The 10,692-nt window shown below is 34.8% G+C and overlaps 1 protein-coding gene across 1 annotated transcript; it reads right to left on the bottom strand.

The window, feature by feature from the left end:
- Positions 1-5,425: 5,425 nt before the first annotated feature.
- LOC113239101 (putative inorganic phosphate cotransporter) lies at positions 5,426-10,244 on the bottom strand (the record flags this gene model as incomplete). The annotated part of the gene is made up of 6 exons (XM_026475966.1): positions 5,426-5,597; positions 5,907-6,036; positions 6,194-6,313; positions 6,448-6,566; positions 8,010-8,142; positions 10,095-10,244. Coding segments are annotated over 6 exons (711 nt in total), but the record flags the coding sequence as incomplete, so codon positions are not given.
- Positions 10,245-10,692: the final 448 nt, after the last annotated feature.

Genomic DNA, 10,692 nt, shown 5'->3' with positions numbered 1-10,692 from the left:
AGTTTATAAACATTTATATTCAGGGTAAGCATAAAAAACGCTACTTACGGTATGTTTTCAATAAATAAACACCGAAATCACCAGCCCAAACAATAACAGTCACACGATTGTCGTGACGTATTTTTGAAGTTGTTAATTTTTTAAATGACAGACCCAGGCATTAAAAACTTTATGATTTGCTAGAGTAGTTACGGAAATAGCAATTAATATTAGTTCTTTTACCTGTTATAGCTTCGATATCCGATATATCGGTATAAAATCATCACCGGCACCTCTAGGTGTGGTATGCGTCTACGGCTGCATGTATCGCGTGAGCGGATATATGCTCGCTATTTCTAGAGACTTTTACTTGATATTATGACTGTTATTTTGTTGATTTGAAGTTCTATTACTTACTCAGCTGTTTTCGATAGTACCTATTTTAAAAGCGTTTAATTTTCATGGAAAAATATCGAAATGTTGATTTGTAGTACGCAATTCTATAAAAATTTAATAAGAATTTGTTTTCAGTTAAATTGTAACAGAGAGACAGATTCTATTTGGCCTATTTGACAGTTGTCACTCCCTTATAAATTTGGTTTTTTTGGTGGAATTTGTATGGAAATGACAAATGTTAAATGACAATAGAATCTCTCTGTCTCTATATAGTGTTTAGAATGTCACTTTTTAATTTTCAATATAAAAACCTATCAATACAAAACTATGTCGCAGATTAGATTTGTGTTTTTATTTAATTCTCATTACCAGCATCACTTTTCCATTACCATAGTAGCTAATGTCATTACTAGATCTCTTTCGTCAATACCATGCCATGATAAAATAAAAAGTAGGATCAATCTCGGCCAATTTTGCGTATAATTTAGTATAAATAAAATTTACATGGTTTTTTATCGTGACGCTTGTTATAGGCAAAAAAATGAAAATAAAAATATTCCCGCCAGTTCTGGGAATTTGCACGAAATGAGAGGAGTGCCGTTATCTTTTCTGCCTTTTTATTCTCATTCCTTTACTGTTCATGCGGTCAGACTTTAGAACGCACTTCCCATTACTGTACATGACAGTAAATCCTGAGCTATCTTTAAAATGACAGTAAAGGAGCACTATTTATCCTTTTGAGGATGGAAAAAAAAATAAAAGAAAGGAGGTGCCCTAACTATGGAAGGAACTAAACAAAAATTGAACGAACAAATGGCGGATTCTTTAGTGTCGTACCATAATCTATCGATGAGTCATTATCGACATGCAACAACATTATCGTATATATTTAATAGCATGCAAATGTCTTATTATACAATGTCAATTGACTACTATTGGCCTTTGATTTGTATAGAAAAGTGAACACTTCTACGACGTGAGACAAGTAGTCACGAGCGACTGCAAGTTGCGACAGGCCACGTCAAACGAACACGATAGCCCTCGCCTTCACTCGGTCAGCTAGGCGAGTGACACCCAACGATGGCAAGGCAAGGCAAAGCAAATAGGCTGTCTATACGTTGGTATTGGCCTTCACCCGGCAACGTTGGACCAACATAGTCATTGTATTGCTGGCTTTATAAAATAATAATTTTTAGTAGTTAGAGTTGTCATTGGGAAAAAACCGAAAACGAGTGGATAATTTTGTTTTCAGGAATTGAGAGTGCTTGGTAAATGAGTCTTGTTTAATCTAAATTAAATATAAAAATATTTACCAATACACCTAATGATAGAATTGCATTATCCTGTAATCTAGTTACATTCAAAATTATGTTAAAATTTGACTCTTCAAAATGAAGCGAATAAATGAAAATGGTCTTTGATTCAATGTTTATATACGGCGGTATGATTTCTATCCATTATTTTATCTTTTTTGGTTTGTAGGTAAACTTGAAATAGTAAAAACAATAATAATAAAATAATAAAAACCTCGTAATGAATTATTTTAATAACAGAATATCGATACGCTTACGCGTACGCTTCCAAGAACAACACTAACTCAAAATAATCGTTAACAACAATCATCAAAATATACAAACAAACAGGCAATCTGAAGAAATCAAACAAACTTGATCAACAAAACTTGGCAAGATTTATGAATAAACTACTTAAATATGTCTAATTACATGAGATATTTGGACTTTTGTGTGATTTACAGACAGAAAAATAACACGTGCCTGTACAATGTTACATTCGGTCGATCTTCGCTTTTTCAAACGCCGCATCCCGTAACACTGCAGCGACGAATTATTATTAGTACTTAATTGTTCTCACTGTCAATATTTTTGTTAATTTTATTACAATACATATAATTGTAAGTCAATGAATACATGCGAATAATTCAATAAAACACGTGGAAAACAGTTATTTTGACATTTGATGTACTTCCCTTTGACAACCACATCATGTACCTCATGAACTGCGAAATGGACACGGTTGACATTTAAGATGACGTTACGTATTTTCGGTTCTCATGTTTGACACAGACCAATGTAATGCTATCTCTTTTGGCTTAAGACGGCACGCAATAGTTAAACAAAGACAATAACATGTTTATGTTATTGTATGATTTATATATGTATATATGTGTATGATTTATATTATGTCAACATAACATGTCCGTTTTATCCTCTGTTCCATCCATTTTGTAGATATTATAATATCAAATATCTATTTCTCTAAGTATTTATATAGTCCGTAGTAATTTAATATTTTTGCTGTTTTTCTTTATTATTATTTTATTACATATTTTAATTTTGTTTTGTTGTGCACGTAATCCCGTTATCGTAATTATTGTGTCCTGTATTTTGGTCTGCAGGAAGAAATTTCTTATAGAAATAAGCAGTGCCTTTTGTTTGTGTTTTCCATTTTACAAAATGTGTTTTGGTTTTCCTGTACAGTAAATAAATAAATAAACAAATGACTTATTTGATATATATTCATTTTAGGTCGAGTTGGTTATGTGTGGTTTGTTGAGTCAATGCGTATTTCTCTTTGTCGAACAATGAGGCACAATATTACATGGACGATGGCGGTGGTAAGGTTTGACGTTGATTTTTTTTACCATTTCCAAAAGAAGGATGGCGACATCCCGTGTATTCACGACGTGCATTAAAGAGACCTATCAATACTTGTGATTCATTGTCAAAGCATCAAAAAAGCCAATTGGATACAGCCTGTAGAAGCTGGGATAATAAAGTTGATATAAGTTACGTTTTAAATTTTTATTGAATTGATATTCAATTTTTTTTTTGTGAAATTACTACACTAGTTTGTAGTAATTATTTAAAGATCGAACACTCACAAAAAAATTATACAAAAATAATATCAATTCAATAAAAATTTAAAATACAGTGAATAGCGACATCTCTCGCCAGGGCCGGTAGCTGTAAAGGTATCTGACAAGGTGATAAAACTTTCATACATTTCTCATACATGGCACTACGACTAAAAAGTCGTTGAAATACCAAAATACAAAGCCACGACAACAAGCACATAGAAAAATTTGTGAGGTCCGCTGGTTCGTTCCGTGGCTTGATTGGTATAGCGTCTGACACGGTATGCTGGAAGATGTCGGTTCGAATCCGGCCGGATTGAAGGAATTTAGATTTACAATTTCAAAAAATATTTTGTTTTACAATTTCTTTACTCCCGACTACTCTACTACTCCCTAAAAATATACAAAAATATATCGATAAATCTATCTAAAACGTAAAATCATATTAGCAAAGTCATTAAACGGCTCTTCGTTAATTTTATAATTATTGGGTCAGCTTTCGCCGTCCCTCTTTATAAAACACGTAATTGAGCTTAAATCTCCGATTATTATTATATATCTTAAGACAAGGTATTTCAACGCGAGTTCATATTTTAGACAAGCGTTTGATATCGACTGACGGGGCAGCGGGTGGCGCGGCGTGTCGTTAAACCGCTGAGCAATTTACAAGTTTGTGGATAAATATCAATTTAGTAACTACAGGGCTTCAGGTCAAAACCAAAATTTACTAGATTCTCTGGTAACATAAAGAGAAATATCTCCATATAAAAATATTGTGCAAAGTTAGATATTTTATTCTTAAATAATTCGTTATAGCCGCTCACGCGATACTTGCAGCCGTAGACGCAACCACACCTAGAGGTGCCGGTGATGATTTTATACCGATTTATCGGATATCGAAGTTATAACAGGTAAAAAACTAATATTAATTGCTATTTCGGTAACTACTCTAGCAAAACATAAAGTTTTTGATGCCTGGGTCTGTCATTTAAAAAAAATAAACAACTTCAAAAATACGTCACGACAATCGTGTGTGTTACTGTTTGGGCTGGTGATTTCGGTGTTTATTTATTGAAAACATACCGTAAGTAGCATTTTTTAAGTTTACCCTGAATATAAATGTTTATAAACTATACTTTAAGGAGTAATTTCATGGTAAACGTTAGAACCACTCAAACGGGATATTATCATATTTATCCAAGTACACCAAAAATTTAATTAGTGCATTTTAAGTGCAGGATTTGCGGTGTGTTACTTCATTTTATTTGAGATGTTTTTGTTGTAGTACGGAGGGTATTTATTTAGCAATGCAGAATAATAATTTTTATTTATAAAAACTTGTCTTTAAACTGAATGCTTTTCTAATTTGCGAAAACAAATTGCCGCCATTTTACGGTAGGAGGAGCGCATCGCGTGAGCGTCACTTTTATTTTAGCCTGATTACAGGATTCTATAACGATATGATCGGGTAAAGTACATCATGCAGACAATTTCTTCAGGTGTGTCGTATATTTTTTGTAAAACCGTTATTTAATAACATATACTTAAACCATTGGATCTAGCAAAACAGTTTTTCCCGCTCCTCCTCCGGTAACCCATCTTAAAGATTTTGTTGATTCCCGTGCATAATTACATCAATAGTAAGTTACAGACACATTATAACGAATCATTTGTGCCGATTGTTAGTTTGTGAAAGATGACAATGACGTTCATTTTGAAACCAACATACATACGTTAATGTTAATTCTATTACAAATTAATGAAAATCGTTTGAAAAATCTTATTGCCTTATCAAAGTAGTAGCAGCAGAGCTCCTTATGAAAGAATTCGCCCAAAGAAGTACTGCCACCTTATCCATTTCTGCCGCTACGCGTATATTCAACTATAACGAATTCACCTTCGACTTTTTATTGAAATATGCCGTCGAAACAAATGAAATGCCACGTGTTCAAATATTGTTGAAAAGATGCTAAGGTTGGTTGACGTTGAATGCATGTAAATAATTCCTAAGATCAGTCAAAAATTAAAGTTACAAATTAACTTAGCTCACAAATATCATCGCCAATATAATAACAAAAGCTTTACCATGGTTTACCATGGTTTTCTAGATTATAGAACGTAAATATTCTGAAAAAAATGTTATTAGTATTCCGCGATTATTATTCATTAGCGGTGAGACTATGTTTTTGTTTTCATCGCGTATACTTGTGTATTGTCGATTCAAAACCAAATCTAAATATTATAAGTAACATCTCTTCTAAAAATTTAACATTGTTATTTAAAATAAACTACTTTTTGGATAGATCTTCGGATTTTTTGCTGATCCCTGAGGCTTCTTCTTCTTGCGCTGAAAAATAAAACAGTCAATCTATATTTATTTGAAAAACAAATAAATGTGAAAAGATTAAAGAAGGAACGTATTAAAATATGGTACATTCCATTACATGGTACATTTACAAGATCTGAATTATTTTCAAGTGTAAATTTATTTTAACTACGGAATAAATTATTCGTTGACTTTGTGCGATGGTAAAGTGACAACGTTCTCTTAAAGGAAATCCAGGGCCGTAGTTTGGTCGCAGTCGCACTTGTCTTCTAAGTGCCGTGTCCCGTTCGCAACTCAGTAGAAACGACTATATTTGTGTATAAAACCGACCTGCAGCGTGATACTCCGCGTCGTTCCACAGTTGAAGATCAGTGGACATGAAGCAAATGTACACCGTGTTGCAGAAAACCCCGAACGCCGCTACGCTGAACATCACGATGCGCCATTGGTATGGATCTCGCTGATAAATTAAACAGAAATTATCTCAGACGATACTTGTAAATAAAACTATAACAGACAAATTGGTGCGACGACCAATTTCACTTGTTTAACCTTGTATTTCATTTCTTAACGTGTATTATTTATCTTAAAATAATATAAATGTTAATGTAACTCACCACATCGGCAACAACTCGTGATACAAAGACTGGTAAAACCAGTGCGGTGATGTTCATCAAGGTGTTGCCAATAGCCATTAGAGCGCCGCTGAAGTTCGGAGCCAAGTCGATGTAGTTCAACTAAAAAATTAAGTAATTAATCGAATCAAACTATAGTTACTGTTTTAACTACAAAACCTCATATGCATGTGCCTGTACTTAAAGCTTAGATTAATATAAACATCAAAGTATTTTTGAAAATTTTGTAACTATACCATCCATCCAGTATGAGCGCCGGCATAAGCAGCAAGAGCGAGCACTAAGAAAGCGACGCCCAAAACCGTGTTGGATGTGAACGACAGAGACGCCAAGCAGATCGCAGGGATGACGGTTGCTAAAACAACAGCCAGCTGTGTAAAGATCGTCGTTGGCGACGAAACTTCAAACATGTGATTTGATAACGATTTTTTAACGAAAATTACAGATGTTACATGCCGATATTTTGTATGAAGAAATTTATTTCTTTATCATTATTACAAAATACGTTCTATGTAAATTATTTGTTTTCATTAGCATCTTGCTTAATTTTTCTCGTCCTAAAGAAATACCATTAAGTAGGTAAAGGGTCTTTCAACAAGAACTTTGTTTTCTAAAACAAAATAAAACAAAAAATTTAGATGAAGATGATTCAAATTTTTATTGTATTACAAAGAGAAAAGTTCGGCAATTATGAATGAAAAATGATATCTGGCAAATGTCCACCACGACCACGCTGACAGAAGTCGATTCTTTCATCAAAATTTTTAATCACTTTTTGGCAAAATGTCGGGTCTATTTCGGCTATCACATCACGGATTTTGAGTTTTAAGGCTGTAGTCGATTTGATTGGCTCCGTATAGACTCTGTCCTTAAGATAGCCCCACAAAAAATAATCCAGTGGTGTTAAATCACACGATCTGGCTGGCCATTTAACAGCTGAATTTCGGGAAATTACGCGATCAGCAAATTTGGTTTGCAATAAATTGATCGTCTCATTGGCTGTGTGACATGTGGCACCGTCTTGTTGAAACCACATGTCAGTGATATCCATGTCATCAATGCTAGGCCAAAATTGAGTTGTTAACATCTCGCGATAGCGTGATCCATTCACCGTTACCGCATTTCCAGCCGAATTTTCGGAAAAAAACGGCCCAATGCCAACGGCACAAGTCACATTGCCACCGAAACAATGAATTAATTTATTGCAAACCAAATTTCCCGATAATTTCACGAAATTCAGCCGTTAAGTAGCCAGCTCGATCATATGATTTAACACCGTTGGATTATTTTTTATGGGGTTATGTTAAAGACAGAGTCTATACGGAGCCAATCGAATTGATTGCAGCCTTAAAACTCACAATTTTTGAAGTGATTAACCAAATAGACCCACCATTTTCTCAAAAAGTGATTAACAACTTTATGGAAAGAATCGACATCTGTAACTGTGGTCGTGGTGGACATTTATCAGATATCATTTTTCATTAATAATTGCCAAACCTTACTTTTATTAATACAATAAAAATTTGAATCATTGTCATCTAAATTTATTGTTTTATTTTGATTTACAAAACAAAGTTCTTATTGAAAAACCCTATATAAACCTTTGAAAATGTCAATGACCGAAATTAAAAGGCGTTTTAATCTAAACTGGCAACTACAGGGTTGAACATCACAGCAATCATAATAAATTTATTCAAATTATAGAAGTACAATGTGTGTCAATTATCGACTTTAGGCGAACCTGTCAATAAAGTAACTGAAAAGAAAGTTACCAGTATCTAATGCAATAATTACATACCAACATTGTTAGAGATCACTCTCGCCTGCTTCAGGGAGAGAATTTCGTTGTTGGTACAGTAATCGCAGAGCTGCCCAAAAATGATTGATGCCACGGAGTTTGCTAGATACGGTAGAGATGTTAAAACACCACTCTGTAATAAAACAGCAGTAAAGCTCATTATAAAAGAGTACGTCCAGAAAAGTACTGCCAATAAACCTGTTTATGCCGCCAAGCAGTAACGTGGACATTACCGCGTCGTGATTTTGAACGCTATGGTCATTTGCTCATTGCATCCGATCCAAATACGAGAAAATAATGATATCAATTTTGCACCTAGGCATTCAAAATTCTGGCCATTCTAGAATCGTTCATGACCTACGTACGAAGATGCAAATAATTTCAGAGTACATATTCTCCTCACGAACCAACTGTTCAGAGGAACATGTTATAATAATCACCATGAAATTTGGCGAGATAACTAGAAATTTTATAATTATTACCAATTGAATGTTTCAATTTCATTTCATACAACATGTATCGATATCTCCAACCCGCCGCCACACCGCTGTTTCGGATTCAGATGGGACTCAGTGCACAAGGGTACTTCATTCCGCGAATATAATTATCCAAACTGAATGTATTCTCTACTTCGGAAGATGGATTTCGGATTTCGTGCGCAAACGCTTTAAGGGTGCTGGTGAAAGTACACGCACCTGGAACTTATCACCTTTTTGTCTGTCAGTGTGTGTATGTACTCCTCAGATTTTTGCGATATCTTAGAGTGGCATTACAACTGTCGTTTAAGCGCACGACTTGCTCGTCCCGTCACTTAATATAATAAAAAATTGGTTCCATTTCGAAAGATACAATAGTAACCCATAACTGAAATATCTTACAAATAATAAATGGCAAGAGAATGGACCTCGGACCAACTACCCTACTAGAAACTATTGAATAATAAATAATTGAATTGAAATAACAATGTCAAGCGTAGGCACTGTATACAGGAAATGTCAGTACGGATTCTTAACAAATAATAAATGTCAATTAAAGTATAATAACACAGTGAATGCCAAATTCGTCAATAAATATAATAATTTAATTGTTTACTTTGAATTACTGTTACAGAGTAAAGGGACTTTTTTAGTTCGGCAGGTAGGTGCTCGCAGTAGGTCGGTCCTATAACCCGCGGGTTTTTCTTGTGTAGTAGTAGTAGCGGAGCTTCTTGCAAAGGAGTTCGCAAATGGAAGTACTACCACCATGCCTATTTCTGCCGCCAGTCATATGAGCAATACTGTGTGACAGGTGCTGGTGAAATTGCAGGCGTATGTGGGACTTGTCAACTTAATGTCTTAGGCTCAAGTCTCACTGGCGCAGAGTCGAAGCGTCGCGACGCGTCATGTTTTTCGCCTATAGCATATTCATCTCTATTTTCCCAAAATTAAGGTGCAAATTTGTGTTATGCAAACATGGAGTCAAGCGTCGACGAGCGACCACACTGTGATCCAGGAACACTAATGCGAGTGTCGACGCGCGTCGCCAGGCGTTGTAGTTGAAAAACAGGATGCGACGCTACGCTTCGACTCTGCGCCAGTGTGCGTTGAGCCTTAGGGTACGCCCACATTTTTCTCTCTTGGTAGGCTTGGGGTTTGGTGTTGGAGGACCCTTGTCAACAAGCACGAGTGTGCCCTTATCGCTGCTTTGCAAGAATAGTGACCAAGTCGAAAATTAACCCTTGTTTCATTTATTACTCATATTTCATCACACATTAAATTTTGTTGCGATCGGGATTCCAAGCTTTTCATTGGTGACTATAAACACATGACAACCATTGGATGGTCTGCGTTTAATCAACTTTGTATGGCAGATACGTTTCAGTTTTTAATTAACCGACTTCTAGTTGGTCCCCTACCACTCGTTGGTCCCGAGGTATGGATAATAATTTCTTGATATTACTACTACTTTCACATTATTATTCCAAATGTTCGAATTCAACCATCAAACATCACAATTTATGAAAAAGTTAAATAACACCGAATTTTTAATTTTTGGAATACATATAGTTACTGGTTATAATTATGTGATATTTGTGACGGTACTCACACTTTTAATGTTGACATCAAGTATGTAATGCAAATAGGTTGGGATTTGCGCTAATAACAACAAGTATGTGGTAGTTGTACCAATATGGGCGACAAAAGCAGCCCAAGCTGGTTTAGAAGTGAAAATTGCCTTCCATGGCATCTTTGGCCGCTGAAACATAAATACATTTTACCTCTGAGTTGGTTAATCAATTTTACTTTCTTTTTCATGTACCCGATGTTATCGGAAATCACTATGTAGAAAATTTATTAGTATAGATTTCTTTATGTTCTTAACCTTAACACCACGAAGTAACGCGCTGGCAGAAAATATGTAAAACATATATCACACCAACTAATCTATTATCAAAGGCATATATTTTTTATTAAAACAAACATTTGGTATAGAAGAAAGAAGGAAGCCTCTCACTGTTGTTAACAAATATTAAATAACTTGGCGTCAATTATTTACCCGAACATAAAGTTTGACCGAATTTCTATCCAGAATAGTAAGACCGGATATTTTCGTTTAAATAAACGGGAAGTAAACCCGTGATCTTCTTGTATATTAGTTAAAATGCTTAACCTCAGTGATATCGAAGTTCAATCTCTTACCTTTT

This window comes from Hyposmocoma kahamanoa, unplaced genomic scaffold (genome assembly GCF_003589595.1).
Source record: "Hyposmocoma kahamanoa isolate Upper Pololo Valley unplaced genomic scaffold, ASM358959v1 99494, whole genome shotgun sequence".
Lineage (NCBI taxonomy): Eukaryota > Metazoa > Arthropoda > Insecta > Lepidoptera > Cosmopterigidae > Hyposmocoma > Hyposmocoma kahamanoa.
Note: the sequence above shows the minus strand (reverse complement) of the source record. Positions and strands in the feature narration are given on the sequence as shown.